The sequence below is a fragment of the Delphinapterus leucas genome, chromosome 19, assembly GCF_059928025.1.
Source record: "Delphinapterus leucas isolate spDelLeu-1000000601 "Yukka" chromosome 19, BTC_Dleu_Yukka2, whole genome shotgun sequence".
Taxonomy (NCBI): domain Eukaryota; kingdom Metazoa; phylum Chordata; class Mammalia; order Artiodactyla; family Monodontidae; genus Delphinapterus; species Delphinapterus leucas.
In genome coordinates, this window is record NC_143147.1 from 48,364,157 (window position 1) to 48,383,804 (window position 19,648).

Genomic DNA, 19,648 nt, shown 5'->3' on the forward strand with positions numbered 1-19,648 from the left:
TTTAACCACTGACAAGGCTTCAGGAAGTTTCACAGTTTCGTTATGCTCTATTTTATTACTATCATATTTACATTTTTTTATTTTTTATTTTTTTTGCTGAATTGCTGATTTTCCTTTTTCAATAGAATTTAATTCTGGAGTGTGAGCAGGAACCAGTTAACTACATTCAATGTCCAACCCCCACTGGCTTGAAAGAAGACTCCAAATTCTTGGCATATGAATCAGCTGTTCGGTCGCTCCACCTTATCCCTGCATGAAGCAGCAGAACCGCAGTGGCGGCATGCTCCGGGTTCATGCTGTGGGTGGTGAGGCCTTTCGCTGAAGGAGGTACTGGTGGATGCTCTCAGCATCACGCTTTAGCCAAGCAGCATTCAGCAGGATATTTTCACAACACTGCTGGATGGTACGCTCAGCTGAAGGAGCTGGGTGACTCTCGAAGAAAGCCTGGTATAAAACAACCCAGAATGTAGGATCATTACCAGCAATAGTAAGAAGCTAATATCACAGGCTCTGAAAAAATACCCACTGTCTATAAAGGGTTCATAAGCTTCACTCATGAAAATTTACCACTGCCACCTCCAGGCTAAAAGAAAACAAGCAGCTCCTTGTACCTGCCTACAGGAATTCTCCTCCAAATATATTACATGCTTACAACCTAATCAAAAGTTAACAGTAAAGAGACAGAACCTACGGCCTTTCTTTTAAGTTCATTGTCCAACCAGCAAAAGAAAGTAAAAAAGAACTGATATCAAGGACCTACTCTGTTCCAGGCCCCCTGTGTTAGTTACTTCATCTAAATGACAATCTTATCACTTCATTTTACAGATGAAACCGGCTCACAGGGGTTAAAAAACCTACTTGAAGTCTAGGTTTTGGAATCAGACTTGGGACTTGATCTAGGCTCCATCATGTACTACCCTGTGACTGAGTACATTAACTGCTCTAAGTATGTTTTCTCATCTATGAGAAAATATTTACTCCACAAGATTGAAGAGACAACAACCCATATAAACAGCGTAATACTTGGCACAGAGTAGTTAAGGACTCAACACATTTTGGCTGCTTCAAATAAAGATTAATTTGTAAGGGTTGATAAAATTAAGAAGCTTAAATTGCTTCTATATCCTAATAATTTAAAATTTTATAGACTCGCATTTTTCATACAGTAAAACTACTTCAGTTTCTTGTAATTATCACAATGCTTATTGATTAAACGCTGAATAAACCATTTTCTAATGAAGTACACCTGGTTCCATAGAAAATCCCAACTAGCAAAAGGACAGGGGTCTTTCCTTTGAGCTAGTCATCACAGGTATATAAGAGAGAATGACTAATTCATCAGATTAAGTCTAGACCTTTTAGAAATCAGTAACTTTATTTACATGGATGACAATGGCTCCTGCTCCAAGGCTCCTATCACAGTTGGGTTCTTAGGGCCTGAGTAAGATACAAGACTTCCTCTCATTTCACTTCGAGAAGCAGCACCACTATTTACATACCAGAAACCTGGGAATTATCCTTGACTCTTCCTTCTTCCTCCCCAGATACGTTCACAACACAGAGAAGCCACTCAGTAAATACTGGTTGAATTAAAGATTAACAAAATCAAGCCCCTGAATTTCTTTCTTACTCCATCTTCTCCAAGCTACTAAATCATTTTTGCTTGGAGAGTTAGCTTCCCGACATCTTCTCTTCTCCTTTCCAAATTATGCATTCTCCACACTGCGGCCAGACTGAAATTTTTATCATATAAACAAAGGAGTGACTTGATCTGGTTTGTAAGCCATTCAAGGGCTTCCCATTCTTAGGAAAATTTTAATATGGCCTACAAGGCCCTCCTCGGTCTGGCCTCTACCTACTTTACCAGGCTTAGCTTAACCAGTGCCCTCCCCTCAAACTAATTATACATATTTCTCCTTCAGAGTATTTATTACCTTTACAATAAAGTAATTATTAACACAATACAATACACAATGTAAACTAAATGAATCTTATTTCTAACAATGGATCATAAAGTGAATCAAACATTATAGCTCTCAGAATTTCCAAATTCACACCTGATAACCCCCTTGCTTTCAAGAATGAAGGTGGAAGTGACACTTAAAAAATACTTTGCAATTAAATGCAATGAAAGGCTTAAAGTTAAGATTTTCCTAGTCAGTGTAGATTTGTCCTCCAAACGCTGAACTCTGCCACTAAACTGATTATCAGTCTTTCTAAGAGCTAAGAGGAGAGTCCCTACATAGTCATCTTGTCTCATTGTGCCTACAAAAGACCTATGAAGGTTTTAGAAAAGGAAAAAGAACTAATATCAAGGACCTACTATGTTCCAGGCCCCCTATGTTACTTAATCTAAATAACAATCTTAACACCTCATTTTATGGATGAGGAGCCAGGCTCATAGAGGTTAAAAAACTTGCTTGAAGTTACACAGCTTACAAGGGGCAGAGCACAGATTATTTATACCCAGGTCGACTGACGTCAAGTTCCACATTCTTTCAGCCACACTTCAATGCCCCAAAGATGATTCCAACTCTAAATTCTTCAAGCATTAAAGATACAACCTAACCCGTCTTTCTCCAAGCAAGAACATGGAGACCCTAAAGTACAACATTACCCCAACACTCTATCATTACAATTTGGTTAGTGTTTTTACTTACTGGATTGAAAAGTGAAAAGTAAACAGTCCTTTCCTTACCTTAACTTCTCCAGCCATTTTATCAACTGCAAATCCCTCAACTGATAGCTGAAAAAAAAAATGGTTTATAAATAGTAAGAACAACTAAGAGTTTAGGAACAAACTTCCATTTACCATAAAAACAAATCATTCCATTCTTTCCCAACTTCAGTTTATTCTAGAGGGTACAGGATGGGTTATGGAGAAACTCTTTAGTAAAGCTAATAGCTACTTAAGGAAACTCTTAAAAGGCAAAGGCCATAATCTATGGGTCTAGTGAATCATGGATATTTCTCAATAATATCCATGATAAGCAAGCTACTCAAAAATTTTCACCTACCTTTATTAGTCTAGATATTAAGAATCCTCCCTGGTATCGATTATAAAGTTCTTCCCAGTTGTCTTTTATGAATTTCCAAGCAGCCTTCCTTCCATGCTTACTGCCTCCAGCCACTCCACCAATTACTGATACAGTGTCCTGTGGACGTACCTCTTCCTAAAAAAAGGAAGAGAACTAAAAGTCTACCATATCCAGAACATCGTCTGCTGCCAGAAAGGGCAAATGCTGTTGAGGTACCCAAGTAATCCCGCTGAAGACACTTATTGTTTTAGGAATAACTTGCACCAGAAGCTTCTAACAAAGAGGAGAATGTTCAACCTAAAGATCAGCCAAATTGAGAATGAAGCACTGGGATGGGTAAAAACAGGCTGCTCAATAAATACTTGCTCTAGGGTAAAGAAAGGAAGAGACAGAAAGTAGGCACAGGGATGTGTCAGCTTTCCAGTTTATTTCCTCTCCCAACTATTCTGATTCTCACCACTAGAGGGAGATACAGTGATTAGTAACAAAAGCTTATTCCAGTCCTCCAAGAATGAGAGGGAGCCTTTAGTCTAGGGTTAAGGCAGAGAATACTGAATCAAGGACACTTGCTACAGATCAGTGGGTAACAATTCCCTCTAAAAGCAGTTTTCATGGTAACTTACTGAAAGTGCAAACGTGAGGACTTTTTGAATCAATTCAGGTGAAAGAGTAGCCCCAAGGACTCTTTCAATCCGGTTTTTCTCTTCCTGCATATCTGCTTGTTTGTGAAGCTATAGTGAAAAAATACAGATAGAGATAATTAACTTCCCCCCCATTAAGGTGAAACTTTTGCTCTACATTCTCATTGGCTAAGACTGCAGGATATGAAATTAACAAAAGAATATTTTTCAAGATGTTTGGGCACTAAATTTGTCGTGTGCCCCTATAGTAAGACACTAGGTGTAAGTGCTTACTGTATGAATAGCTTGTCATCAGTTCTAAGCAGTTCAACATCAAGATCTAAGGGGTCAACCTGTCATGACCAAATTCTTTACTCATTGATGTCTGACTAATGTTCTATGTTAGATGAGCAAAATAATAATTACTAATACCACTTCAATTTATAGTATTTTTCACTATTTACAATAGTGAAAAATATAAGATGCATTATTGAAAGTAATATTTTAAGAATGTTTGATGACATAAACATGCTCTTGATATATTAAATGAAAGAAGAGAGACAAAGCAAAATGATTCTAAATTTTTAAAAAGTTAATGTGAAGGGGAAAAAACACTTGAAAACACATCAAAATATTAACAATAATAATGGTCTCTGATCAGTGGGATCATCATATTTTTTAACTGCAAAAGCAGCACATGCTGAATGAAGAATATTAAGAAAACAGAAAAGCATAAAGAAAAACCAAATCAGGAATAAGATCATATTATACATGCTATATTTGTGACATTTTTAAAGTTACAGGTAAGTTCTGTTTTCTTCTTTATACTTTTCTAGTCTCTAAATCTTCCATAGTGAGTATACCAAAATCTTTTTTCATAATTAGAAACAAAATATTATTATATATTTTTTAAAATTAGAACTACAAATGTATATGAGATACTCCTCTAGGACAACTTAATTTATAGACTCTCTTGACCTTTTTTCCCCTCTGAAGATTTAACACTGACCAGTGTCTGGAGACCCCATCACAGCTCCCAGTTTCCTCTTCCTTTCCTTTGGACTCTTTTGAGCAGCAGTGTAGTAAAATAGATAGGAGGTCAGAAGACCTGGGTTCTAGTCCCAGTTTTGCCTCTAACTAGCTGTGTGATCTTGACTAAGTCCTTAACCTCTCCGGGTCTCAGTTTCCCCATCTGTAAAATGAGTGGGGTGGACAGATGATTTCTAAGGTCCTTTTCAGCTCTAATACTCAAGGTCTGAACTCTGGCTTTTAGGAAGCATTCCCCACCCCACCCCCTGGAGAACCTGTTACAGGAGTCCACTAGATGGCATCATAACACCACATTTCAAATACACTTTGAATTAAAGTTACTTATCCTGCTTAATTATTCCTAAATTACCAACAGAAAACTGTATTCCTCATCTCTCATCAACTGGTTTCTTTCTTTTTTTTAAATTTATTTTATTGAAGTATAGTTGATTTACACTGTTGTGCTAGTTTCTGATGTACAGCAAGTGATTCAGTTATACATACATAATAACAGTTTGCATTTGCTAAACTCCCAATCCATCCCTGTGCAACCTCCCCTGACTGGTTTCTTGAAGAACCCTGATTCTGCCTTCATTAGAGCTCTTTCCATAGTAAAGCTGAATCACTGTGAGCTCCCTTGTGTTAGATGCAAACATTTATTAAATAAACATACTAGTATAAATGCTTAAAAATATGCCATGACATGAAAATGTCTCAGTACCTCTCATGAAAATTTCGGAACCCCTATTTTTCCCACACCTTTATGGAATAGACAAAAAATACCAAGTACTTCATTTCATATGCAAAGAAATACATGATTTATAGTGCATAGGTTCACAGAATATTAAGAATGAGAAGGGACCTTAATGTCATTTAGTTGAAAGGTAAACCCGAAGTATTTTTTTTATGTTATTAGAAAGGAAATCCTTATACAAGATAAGTAGTTAAAGCAATACAGTTTGAGATGTAGTTTCTTTAAAAAAGTTTATAATATATATATTTTAAAACATTCTAATCATTTAAATAGGATTTGTTTAGAACTAAAATACTAGAAATTAGATTTGCAATTCTGATCCACTTGGGATAAGAAAAGTATTCTGATTAAGGGTAGAAGTATTAAAGCACATCCCATTCCTATGCTGTTTGTCTCCCTAAGTGCAGATCATTTAATGAATGGGTCTGATAGATGATTTGGGTATTTAGGCACATTTTGCACATTTTATTTAATGGTAATAAGTAGAATCAGCTCTCTCCACCTCTAATACAACCAGATTGTCAAGTTATTTCTTAGACTAATAACTGCATGGACAAGGACTGGAGATAGCATTTGTTCCACAGCATTAGGACTTTCAAACAGATCACTGCCATTATAAGGACATGGAAAGTTTTACCTATATTTTTCTAAGTTGGAGTTTAATTATATGCCAACCACCCTGGGAAACTACAGAGGCTGTGAAAGCAAGTGAATTAATTTCCTGTCCATTCATAAGAGGCACTGGCATAGACCAAACCCTTGAGACACCTAATCATCTATCCCTTTTCTAAGCACAGAAACAAACCTTTTGTATAAAATGGGCAGAACCCCAAGTAAATTTGCATTGATGGGAAAAGTTTTAAGAACTTGACTTTTTAATCAAAATTAACATTTCGGTATTAAGATTTAAGATGCATAAATTCGTGAGTAAAAAAAAAATGAAAAAATTAGATGACTTTTGGCACTTGTATTGGTAGTACAGATAAACAGATATTATATATTTCTCCCACAGTTTCCTAATATTTGCATGTCTACAGTATGCATATCAGCATGTATTTCTTTTGCCAGGACTTTTTTTTAACCACTCAAGCTCATACTCTCTATGTCAATTCAACTTAAAAAGCAGAAAATGGGAGCCCTTTCTAAATTTACTCACCTTCAGCATAATGTCTAAGGTAGTGCCATCACCATGCTTCAAAACAGTCAGATAGACCTACAAGAGAATACAGGAACAGAAAAGAAGGCATCTGATTAAATGTATCTTGTTCCAAATATTCTAACGTTAAGAAAAGACAGAAAGCAAGTCAAAAAAAATTGTGTGGATATTACATATTAATACAAATTGTGGCAAGGATCTAAGAGCCCACATGAACAACCAGAAAGGTAGATGGCAGGTAGTAAGTAACAGCAGAACACACCAGTCTTTCAGGAGAATGTGCACGGATAGTCAATCACCTTTCAGTACCCTAGTGCAGACTGAGAAGCTTGACATCAATGAGAAGCTGCCTACAGAACTCATAAGTGGTGTATATTGAAAGAATCAGGAGGGACTTCCCTGGTCACAGTGGTTAAGAATCTGCCTGCCAACGGAGGGGGACACAGGTTCGATCCCTGGTCTGGGAAGACCCCACATGCCGCGGAGCAACTAAGCCTGTGCACCACAACTACTGAGCCTATGCTCTAGAGCCCACGAGTCACAACTACTGAGCCCATGCACCACAACTACTAAGCCTGTGCGCCCAGAGCCCATGCTCCGCAACAAGAGAAGCCACCACAATGAGAAGCCTGCGCACCATAACAAAGAGTAATCCCAGCTCGCCGCAGCTAGAGAAAGCCCATGTAAAGCCAAAAAAAAAAAAAATTTGTAATAAAATATCTTAAAACAATAAAAGAATCAGGGGACTTCCCTGGTGGTCCAGTGGGAAAGAATCCGCCTTGCAATGCAGGAGACGCAGGTTAGATGCCTGTGTGCCACAACTACTGAGCTCGCGTGCGTCAACGAAGGAGCCAGTCTGCTGCAAACTACAGAGCCCACGTGTTCTGGAGCCCCCGTGCCACAACTAGAGAGAGAAAACCCGCATGCCACAACTAGAGAGAAGCCTGAGTGCTGCAATGAAGAGACTGTGTGCCTCAGTGAAGATCCCGTATGCCGCAAGTAAGACTCAACACAGCCAAAAAGTTAAAAAAAATAAGAAAAATAAATAAATAAATAAAGGAAAAAAATAAAGAAAAGAATCAGACATGATTTGTGAGTCAATACTTAGGTCATTTTTGGTTACTATTAAATACATTCCACACTACACAGAATGATGAAGTCACCTAGAAATCAAGGTACTTTATTATGAAAACCTACCGGACTCCTCAAATCAGCGGAGAGAATCTGTTTCCCTTCCACATGGTCCTTAAACCGACGACGGGCTTCTTCTAACGTTGCCTTATGTCCTGCCTTCCCTAGTTTTCCCAGAACCAAGCCCCTCAGGAGTGCATCGAGATGACCTGATTGAGAAGTAAAAGAGATATAGAACTACTTAAAAAGCTTATTTTTACAAATATGCCACCTGGATATCTTATAATTGTGTTATACCATGTCTACAGTCTTGAACAAACAAGATCAATTACCTTAGTACTCGAGAGAACACTTGATTTAAATTTATCAAATAAGAATGAAATGAAGTACTTAACACACTGGACAAGCAAATATGATGCCTCTGTCTATAGTTACAATGCCAACTTGATTTACTAAATGTTCACTCCATCTAGGTAATTACACTAATAAGAATTATGTGTGAAAGGAACAGACTTAGATCATGCAATTTTGACCCAAGATTTAGAGAAAGGTCACATATAGAACTAGTATCCTGGGTACATTGAAATCTTAGATTTTTTAAATCAGAATCTGATAGATTACTCCAAAGATATGCAGATGGCCAATAAGCTATCACTGGCCATTAGGGAAATGCAAAACAAAACCACAAGATACCACTTCACACCGATTAGGATGGCTAGAATAAAAGAGACAATAACAAGTGTTGGCAAGGATGGGGAGAAATTAGAAACCTCATACATTGCTGGTAGGAATGTAAAATGGTGTGGCCACTTTGAAAAACAGTCCAGCAATTCCTCAAAAGGTTAAACACAGAGTTACCGTATGACCCAGCAATTCCACTCTTCAGTATATACCCAAGAGAAATGAAAGTATTTGTCTATACAAAAACTTGTATACATATGTTCATAACAGTATTCCTAACAGTCAAAAAGTAGAAACAATCCAAACATACATAAACTGATAAATGAACAAAGAAAATGTGGTATATCCATATAATACAATGGAATATTATTTGACTATAAAAGGAAATGAAGTACTGATACATGCTGCAACATGGATGAACCTTGAAAACATACTAAATGAAAGAAGCCAAATATAAAGGCCACACAGGGTATGATTCCATTTATATGAAATGCCAGAACAGACAAATCCATGAGACAGCAGATTAGTGGCTGCCTGGGACTGAGTTGCCAGGGAATACAGAGTGACTGCCAATGGGTATGGAGTTTCTTTTGAGGGTAAAGAAATTGTTCTGGAATTAGATAGTGCTGGTGGTTGTACAACACTGTGAAAAAAGACTGAATTGTATATTTAAAAGAGTGCATTTTGTGGTATATTGATTATACCTCAAAAAAAAATAGTTAACCTAGCATACAAACTGATGGACTGCAACAGCACAATGGACAAATAAATTGTGGTATATTCATACAATGAAATAGCACTCAGCGGTAAAAAGGATGTATCTCTAGAACATTATACTGAGTGAGGCAAGCCAGATAAAAGAATAGACTATATAATATGATTCCATTTATATAAAGTTCTAGAAGAGACCATATTAATCTAGGGTGAAAGAAGTCAGAATAGTGTTTGCCTGCAGGGGATGTGAGGGTTGGTGGGGTGGGTAGAGTGGCAGGGACTGGGAAGTGGCCTGAGCGCAACCTCCTGTGGTGATGGAGATGTTGTATGCATTTGTCAAGTCACTGAATTGAACATGCACAATTTGCCATATTTAAATAGTAACTCCATAAAAAATACATTTAAGAAAACCATAAGAAATCAATAGATAACACGACGCTAGTGAAGGTTCTTATAAGAACCAATTTATAATTCTGGTGCTGATTTGCTGTGTTGATACAGGCAATATTTTTATTATTTTGCTATGTCTGATTCTTCTATCTGTAAAGCTGGGAAACTAATGACATTCTCCCTATTTCAAAAAGGTATTTTTTAGCCCCCAAAGTTTCACATATTATCATCATGAAAGAAAAGTGCAACATCCACCAATTTACCTGCATCTGTGTCCATAACTTCCTGTCTTGTTCTTATGGATCTGCTGTATTCCTACCTAAAGCCAACTCCTCCACTTGTGCAATGGATCCTGACTCCTCTCGATTATTCAGCCATCACTCCAGCAATTACCTCTCTTTCACATCATGAATTTTTCTATTACTGCATCATTTTCATCAGCACAAAAACATAAAGTCTCCCACTTTAAAAAAAAAAAAAGCCCCCTTGACCTCACATCTCTCTCCAGACTATCCCCTTTTATCTGATCCTCTTTTTAGCAAAACTCCTTTAAAAAGTTGTCTAAAAGTGCTGTCTCCTTCTCCTCTCTTCCCTTTCTGGTGTTGTTCATCACCACGCCACAGAACTTGGCCAACGCAATCATCAGTTCTTCACCATTCTGCCCGACTTCGAGCAGCATTTGTCACAGACGATCACTTCTCCCTCTCTACTGCTTCTTTAAGGCTTCTGGGACACTCCTCTCCCTCCTGTCTCTCCTTCCTTATTGTCCAGTCAGTCTCCCTTGCTGATTCCTCCTCTTCTACCCAATCTCTAAATCTTGGACTGACCATGCCCTCATCCAATCTTATGGCTGTAAATACCATCTATGCGTTAAATGTATCTATTCAGCCTGGACCTCTAGGCATGGGACTCCCCACTTGGATGTCTAAAAGGACCTCAAATTTAAGATGTCCAAAACCGAACTGCTGATTCCCTTTTGTACCCAAATCTGCTTCTACAGCAGTCTTCCCCGTCCCTGTATATGGTAACTTCACTCTTTCAGTTCTTCAGGCCAAAATTTGATGACTCCCCTCTTTCTCTCCACCACACAGGCCACCACCAAGTATTTTCAGTTCTACCTTCAAAACATACCCAGAATTTACTACCTACAAGTGCTACCTGCAACCAACACCTAACTGGATTACTGAAATAGCTTTCTAACTTGTCTCCCTGCTTCCTCTTTTGCCTCCCCTGCTACAGTCTGTTCTTCACACAGCTGAGTAAATAAGTCATGTTCCTCTGCTTTAAACTCTCAAATGAGTTGCTCATACCACTAAATGTGAAAGTCCCACGGGTTCTATAGGAGCTGATATGCTTCCACCCTCCTCTCTCCCTCAGTTTCTCTGTCCTGACTTTACCAGCCTCCTTGTTATTCCTTGAACATGTAAGCATGCCTCTGCCTCAGGTCTTTTGTACCTGCTGTTTCCTGTTTGGACCATTTTCCCACTAGATATCCTCACAGTTCTCTCCTACAGGTCTCTGCTTACGCTCAAATATCACCTCACTAGTTTTCCTGCATTTTCCTGTCCACTCTCCATAAAATAGTGGCTTACTACTCCTTTTACTCCTGATCTACCCTACCTAACTTTATTTTTCTTCATGATACTTGCTGCCACCTAAAATATTATCTATTGAACTGTTTGCTGTGTCTTCCACTAGAATGTAAGCCACACAGGGTGATTTTTTGTTCACTGTTATACCACCAGCTCCTAGTATGGTACCTGGCATTTACTGGGTACATAAATATTTGTTGAATCAATAAAAGTAAGACATAGAGCTCTAGATAATTATTACTATTGTTCTTATTGTAAAAGACTGCCAGAATAAGAAGGGCAGGAGGAAATACCACCTTCAGTTATTAGCATATGGTAGAAAATAATTATATTTAAAGCCCTGTAATCACTATTCCCAACATTTAAATGACAGCAAAAGAGTAAATACAGGATTACAGAAATAAAGAGGAGAGGATACATGTAGAAAGCAAATAACTCCTTTAATTCAGAAAACTGGCCCCTGTGTCTCTCAACACCTTTTCAAGCTGTACATAAGGTGCCTGGTATTTATGGTAAAATAATAAATAAAATAATCCAGAATTCCCTTTAGCTTTTCTTTACTAAAAATGGGCCTTTGGAACTTTGTGAAAGACTTCTATTTCCACCATTTGCTCTGTGCATATATCATATTTAGCAACAAATACACATAGCCACCACTGTTTTTATATAACTTCACCAGGAGGCTTAAAAGTCCTAAGTCTTACTTTCTAGTTAGCTGAATACACAGTAACATCCAGCAGACACAAAGATGATGCTATTGTTATTGTTAACCACAGCTGAGTAAGAAAAAGACCAATTTCTGATCAATTCTTTCCCCATTCAGTACATCCATTACCTTCTCCAGGCTTGGGGTCCCAGCCCAGTCTCTCCCCTATAGGTGAAAAGACATCTTTCACAAACTCCTGGATTTCCTCATAGAAGTCTGTGTGGGACAAGAGAGTTGAGAGAATCCCCAGGTTACAGCTCAGGTCGCTCCATACAGTATAATTGGGCTCATTCACAAAAGCCTCCATGACTTTTAGAACCTCTACAGTGCTAATGATTCCAGCTCGAGCCTGGGATAGGAAAAAACATAAATTAATCTAGTCTTCAAACAAAAGCAAAACAAAAAACACAAGCATGTATTTTTGGCATTATCTTCTGCTAGTTACTCATCTCTTAAGGAAGAGACTAGACTATATAAGCTCAGACTACTACAGAATTTTATAAAATAAAAACTGTATTATGACACCACTCCTTACTTTTTTGCTATTTATAGAAGAGCCACTTTAAAAAATTGCTGGAATTCCACCAATTTAGAAAAAGAAAGAAAACAGTTAACGTCCTATTGCTATTCAGTTTCCAGGGTCTTGGCATTGTTTTTTATTTTGAAAATTTTCATACTTTCAGAAAAGTTGCAAAAACAGTTGGGGCTTTGGTTTTTGACAGAGGCGCTTTCAAAACTAGACCTGCAAACTATGTCAACGTCAGCCTGTCCTTTACTCATTTCTAAAAGAAGGCAAACTGGAAGGCACTACAAATTCAGTCCTTTCAGAACTGACTAACAGAGTTAGGAAAAAGAACTTCTGTTACAGCAGCCAACTGCACAAACACACCACTCTCCTGGGACAGGTCTCTCTCAGCAATGAAATCAGCAGATGTGAGGTTTTGTGCATCAATGCTAATCTGTGTTTATACAAAGGAGGAATCCAAAACCAGTTACTGCAGAGGGGAATGAAAATTTCAAGTCCAATTAAAGGAACACTAGGAGGAATCTGACAATTTTATCACAGAGACATCTAGAAATTATCTAACCTATGTTTTGGGGTCATAAAGATAATACTACTAATTGCTCCCTAAAATTTTTTCTGGAACAAAGCTAAATATAAATATAATTCTAAAGCTAATGGGATATTATAATTTGAATAGTAACGGAATGTTAAAAAATTCTACTAGACTTTCCCTGCAAAGTACAACCACTATTTTAGAAAAATATAAATCACTCTGAATTATTTTTAAAAACTACATAAGTAGAGAAATTTCTTCAAGGTTCATATCTATGTGTGTTGAAAAGAATTTTCGCCTTACAAAGGATAGTTTAAGTATAGTTGCAAAAAGCTGGCTTAGGAGTAATAAAATGAGATTTGTTTCTGGTAAATTATATAGGTTCAATCTTGTCATGTTAATTAATAATTAGTCATTTGCTTTGGTACTAAAGGCGTTCAACCTTCAGGAAGAAATATATTCTTCTAGTTATGTTTCAGTCAGGCACTCCAGGAAAAACAAAATCCTTTAATCAACAAAATCCATCATACTACTGGAGGCTCACCAAGGAGAAGAGGTCATTCTGTAATCCAAGTCGATCCACAGGGGGCAGAGAAAGGTCACGAATGCCTGGTAATAAACTTTCCAGCATGGCTGAGCTGTATTGGGTCCGATAAAACCCAACTGTTCCCAGGTTTAACTGAAAAGATATACAACAGGTATTATTAAGGAGCTGCATTTATTTTTTAAATCAATTTTTTCTGGTATGAAAGAAGTTCTAGTTTTAGTATATCTGGATGAAAAACAACAAAGATCATTTATGCTAACAGACAAAGTATTAAAATGAAACAACATATAAAGATAGTAATCAGTTGTCAAAGATGAATACAGAGGCAAAAGAAAACAGAAACTTGGCATAGTGGGAGGCAAAGTGAGCGACAGTGAAAAGAACATGGCTGAAAAGGAAGATATAATGCGGCTAAGTTTCTATTTCTAATTTCAGTGAATGGTTTTCAGTTTACAGAAAACATTTACTACAAAATAAAAATACTTGGACAATAAAATCTCTGAGGAAGACTAAACCTTTACAAATACTGATCTAATGAGCCCAGAGCCTCAATAGAATAACAACTGTCAGGTCCTAGATTTTAAAGAATTACATGGAGTTAAAAGGCAATTTCATATGATTTTTGGAGTGAGGTAATCATTGACTATCATTATTTTCTATAGGCTATTTACCAACAGTCAAAAATATTTTTGATAATATTTATATGCAAAGTATTTTAATGATAAAATGACAGTATAAGATATAAATATTTTGGGCTTCCCTGGTGGTGCAGTGGTTAAGAATCCGCCTGCCAATGCAGGGGACACGGGTTCGAGCCCTGGACCGGGAAGATCCCACATGCCTCAGAGCAACTAAGCCTGTGCGCCACAGCTCTAGAGCCTGTGAGCCCCAGCTACTGAGCCCGCGTGCCACAACTACTAAAGCCCGTGTGCCTAGAGCCCCTGCTCTGCAACAAGGGAAGCCACCGCAATGAGAAGCCCACACACTGCAACGAAGAGTAGCCCTCACTCGCTGCAACTAAAGAAAGCCCACGCACAGCAACGAAGACCCAACACAGCCAAAATTAAATAAATTAATTTTTTTAAAAAGATATAAATATTTTACTATTTATATATATTTAAGTCACTTCACATTTCTAATACAGTAATTATTTTATTGATTCCCTTTATCTTTTACTGTAGGAATAACACCTTTATTTACCTAATTACAATCATAGTGTTTTTTCTTATAAGAAAAATTTCATATTGCTACATATGTTCCAGAATGTAATTTCAAATGGTAATATAGTATTCCACTGGGTATATTATAAAAATATATTTAAAAAATTAAAACAGAGGGAGAAATAGTTCTGCAAGCACAAAAGCCTGAGACAATGTATAATTCCTATTAGGAACCTATAATTGGGAGAAAAGTCTGTAACAGATACTTTCATTATGAAAGGCAGAGTACAGAATAATGAAAAATAATATTTACTGACTCTTAGTGTTGTGAAATGGCTTTAAAACACCAGCTAAAAGTAATTTCACATTTCAGTGACACAAACTGATTATTATATGTCTGATCTCACTTGATTATAGTTGTACATGCACAATGACAACACATCACTGAAGTTAACATGTCATTACAATGACAGGGCAGTTTGAAGTTGCAAGACTACAAATGTTTTGGTTAATGTGACTTTATACATAGACTACTAGTTTTTTCCTGTTTAATCCTATCCCTTTGTAACTGCTTATTGACCACTCCCTTACCTGACATAAAGGCAAATATCTAGACAATATTATTTGAAAGTTGGCCCTAAATTTCACACAAGAAAGTTCAGAAATGTTTTTTTCTTTTCAAGTCCTAGTCCAAAATGAAGCAGTAGAATTTAGAGCCAGCCATAAAATGAATAAAGGAAATGAAAGAAATAAATCAATTTAGGTAAGATAAAAATGGCCATGTCATTTCTGGACTCACCTTCACCCATTGGTCTGGTTTGACATCTTTTAAAACTACATTCATCTCTGGCTTGTCCATGAGAATCTTCATTTTGGCATGGCTGGAATCTTCACTAGTAGAGATTGTGATAGGAACCATCCACTGGGGACAGTCTTCTCCTTAAGCAAGAGAAGAAGAAAGAGGAAACTTGAAAAATAATTTCTCACTGGGAGAAATAGAAGGTAAAGTAGAGAGAGAGGAGTGGTGTCCCATGCATGGGTTTGAATCCAATTGTTAAGCCAATAGCTCATTTTTAATGGTACATGAACTCTTCCAGGTAACCTGAATAATAATAAGGAAGAGAGAATTTACTAATGAAATCACAATAGCCTATAAAAAAGAGAACACTGTGTTTACTTGTAGAATCACAAATACAACAATTTTAATTTAATTGTTGTTTTCCCTTTTCAGAGCAAAAGAAATAATGATTTTACTAATAAGAGACATTTCGAGTGGGTTAAAACTCTCTCATAGCACTTAAAAACAAATTCTAAGGTGCAGGGCTTCCCTGGTGGCGCAGTGGTTGAGAGTCCGCCTGCCGATGCAGGGGACACGGGTTTGTGCCCCGGTGCGGGAAGATCCCTACATGCTGCGGAGCGGCTGGGCCTGTGAGCTGCGTCCGGAGCCTGTGCTCCGCAACAGGAGAGGCCACAGCAGTGAGAGGCTTGCGTACAACAACAACAACAACAACAAATTCTAAGGTGCAATTCTTAACAGGTATATACACTGCTGAGAAACTGAAGGGCTGATTCTATTTCTGCAACAGATAGGATACACCTTGGGAGCTGCTGGATTCGAACACTGAGGAGTCACATCTAAAAGCCAAAGCTTTTGTAAGGCAAATACATACACTCTCTTAGGTACTATACAGCAAAACAGATTTTGCATTAAGATGCCAAACAAAAGAGAGTCATTGCCCAGTACATTAATGAAACTATCTTAATAAATTATACAGCTTTATGCTATCAGGCTAAACCACAAATGAAAATTCCCTCCTGACACTGGGATAATTCAGGTTTTAATAATGCCTCGAGTGGTCACAGAGTATTGGAAAGACCTGCAAAACCTGTCAGTCCTACAGTGCAGATTGCAGATATGTGCAGAAAACAGCAACTGTGACACTATTTATTTAGATAATAAACATGTCACCTCACTTGTCAGACATATTTATTAAGAGTAACTCTCAATGCTAAGACTAAGGGTTGAAGGCTGTACCTCTTAAACCTAGTAGAGTGCATCATCATTTGGTGGGTGGAACATGAAAAGGCATTGGTGATTCTGATACACCCTTCCCCCTGTTGGGAACTACTATTTTAAAGGAAGTGAGAAAGGTGCAGGAAAACAGTTTACTTCTTGATTTTTCAATTCATCTTTCATTCCCTGGGTAAAAGAGTCTATTGTCGGGCTTCCCTGGTGATGCAGTGGTTAAGAATCCACCTGACAATGCAGGGGACACTGGTTTGAGCCCTGGTTCAGGAAGATCCCACACGCCGTGGAGCAACTAAGCCCGTGCGCCACAACTACTGAGCCTGCACTCTACAGCCCGCAAGCCACAACTACTGAGCCCAAGTGCCACATCTACTGAAGACCACGTGCCTAGAGCCCGTGCTCTGCAACAAGAGAAGCCACTGCAGTGAGAAGTCCACGCACCGCAACAAAGAGTAGCTCCCACTTACCACAACTAGAGAAAGCCCATGTGCAGCAACGAAGACCCAACACAGCCGAAAATAATTAAACAACAACAGAAAAGTCTAATGTCATATAGAAATACTTGAAAAAGCAGAGCTGAATGATAGTTAAGGGCATAAACTTAAGGATTATAAACTTATATAATCCAACTATTTTGTTTGAATTCCTACTCTTTGACTTATTATACAGGTTATCTTGCACAATTTAACTTAGTTAGCTATGCCTCAGCTTCCCTATTTGTAAACAGAAATAATATGACCTACCTAATAGGGTTGCTGAGAGTATAAAATAAGGGTCAGTTATAGTGCTTAGCACAATGACTGGTACATAATAAACCTAAATAATCATTGGGCTTTATTTATTTGCTTAGTTACTTACTATGCCCAAGAATTAAAAAAAAAAAAATTAGCCACAATGTATACACTTGGTACACAAATATACCAAATGTACTTAGCACACGAGTGCATAAGACTTAGTACACAAATGCATACCAAGTCTTCTTTTAGGGATTAAGGTTAGAGACATCACTTCTTGAGTGTTCCTATACTTCTTCATTCATTACAGCCCCCAATAACACACAGAGACATGGACTTTCAAAAATCTAAGAATATGACAATACTACAAATACCCCATGAATCTCCTGTTTTGATTTCCTAGATTTCGTTTTTATTCTATTACCATTACCTTGTTTCTGTTTAATTCTATTAAAAATATTTTTAAATGGATAATTATTTCTTATTAGTTGGAACACTATGGTATGGTATCCAAACTCACTGATCAGCTCCCACTCATAGCCATTTGCTTACCAACATATGGTCCACTGGCACAGAACTTCCTTTGGGACAACCTCAGTAGTCTGTCATCTTCTATCTAAAGAAGCAAAACAAAATAAAGGCTGTAGTAGCAACAACACTTTTTTTTTTGGAGGGGACGACATCTCTGTGACAAAGTAGAGGTGAAACCATATAGCCAAATGGCTCCTGAATATACAAAATGCAATGGTGATAAAGAGCATGATACTACAGAATGGTAGAAAAGTCACTATTTCGCATTAAGGCCTCAAAATAACAATACTCTAAAAATTAAAGGCCAGGTGCTATGAAATATTGCTCATGTGAAGAGATATGTATCCAGATAAGAACTTCAAAGTGTTAACGTTTTCAAAAAGGATACATAGTTAACCTTTATGGAGGAAGGTTATGTCTTCAGCCTTTTCTACTTCCAAAAAGTGGCAACATTAAATTAGCATGGGGACTCAATATTCAGAATTCAAATTCTGAATTCAGAATCCAAAGTCATTTTTAGAACAACTGACAAACATGAAAGCAGCACACACCTTGTTTCAAAGGATGAGCTTTGCAATGAAACACAAAAAAAAGTCGGGGAGAGGTACTGCAAAAAACTAAAAAGCCAGAAGCAACAAAGGCAAGTACATATTTTTAAAAAACTACTTCAACAATATGCAATCTTTTATTTAGTTATCATTTGTTACTAGGCCCTAGACATTTTAAATAATGCAAGATAAAACAATTTTAAGATCACTTAAATCAAACACTAAATTGGGTCAATGACCTTTATAAAGGGATAAACTATAAACTGCAAGAGACAGAAATGAAAAACTAAAAAATTTGAGTGAGGAAGCAATGGCCACTTTGATGCCATAAAGAAACTACTAATGAACTTAAATACGGATACTACATCACTGATTAATTATGTATCACATAGATTTCCTTGAAAAAGTTATTAGGTGACTTTTAAATTGATTCAGAAATAAAGCAAAAGTATTTCAATTTAGGGAATATAAAGTGAGATACAGATCATAATCAAGATACAATGTTGCAGAGTTCTCCTATTTGTAAAAGAACTGAGCCATAGACAGGCTTTTTATTGTAATGTAAAATGGAGGATTAATTTGGCTGTGCTTGGAGACAAAAAAAAATGCAGAGAAAAAGTAAGATCTTGAAAGTAGCTTGATGGAAAAGTTCGCTGAGTCTCAGTAACATTGGGAGGAGGTGGGGTATTAGTGTCCTCTCTTCTGATAAACTAGAAAGAAACAGAATGGTCACAATGATAGCTCACTAAAGTTTTAGATATCCTTTCTCACCAAATATGATTAATTGTGTTCTCTAAATTGCCTTTTCAAATGCTTGCAGCCAATCTAACTGAGAGGTTCTCCAATGTATATACTTTATTGCCACATTGAGCCTTTGTAAAATATTAGCTTCATGGACAATGCAGAACCACAAGGACAAACACATACCTAAAAAAGAGCTATGAATCCTCCTCCCTAAAAAAGAATGGAATTAATTCCCTATGCAGCTTATAAAACCATGGCAAAGAAATTTAAGAGAATGATTTCATAGTTTCATACAATTAAACTAAGTTAAGACAAACTTTCTGGTATGCATTATAGGTTGATGTGTAATTCTCAGTACTGTTGGAGGACAACTCATTTTGAACTACACCTGTCTGAATTCAGATAACAGTTCAACTAATATGAATGCAATTCTAATCAAAATCACAATGCCATCCAACATTAAAAACTAATTTTAGGGCTTCCCTG

General features: G+C 37.2%; 1 protein-coding gene across 9 annotated transcripts in view; it reads right to left on the reverse strand.

Annotated features, from left to right (window-relative positions):
• Window positions 1-27: 27 nt before the first annotated feature.
• NPEPPS (aminopeptidase puromycin sensitive) overlaps window positions 28-19,648 on the reverse strand; it is a 96,231-nt gene continuing 76,610 nt past the window's right edge. For 6 of the 9 annotated variants that reach the window (XM_089901160.1, XM_022557709.3, XM_089901163.1 and 3 more), the window contains 10 exons: window positions 17,892-17,955; window positions 15,376-15,515; window positions 13,414-13,548; window positions 11,941-12,160; window positions 7,795-7,937; window positions 6,598-6,654; window positions 3,662-3,769; window positions 3,018-3,173; window positions 2,699-2,746; window positions 28-444 (listed from right to left, as the gene is read on the reverse strand). In XM_089901160.1, coding sequence (XP_089757286.1) covers window positions 292-444; window positions 2,699-2,746; window positions 3,018-3,173; window positions 3,662-3,769; window positions 6,598-6,654; window positions 7,795-7,937; window positions 11,941-12,160; window positions 13,414-13,548; window positions 15,376-15,515; window positions 17,892-17,955 — 1,224 coding nt within the window. In that variant the 3' untranslated portion in view covers window positions 28-291. The other 3 variants (XM_089901161.1, XM_089901162.1, XR_016388992.1) reach the window with 3 other exon arrangements.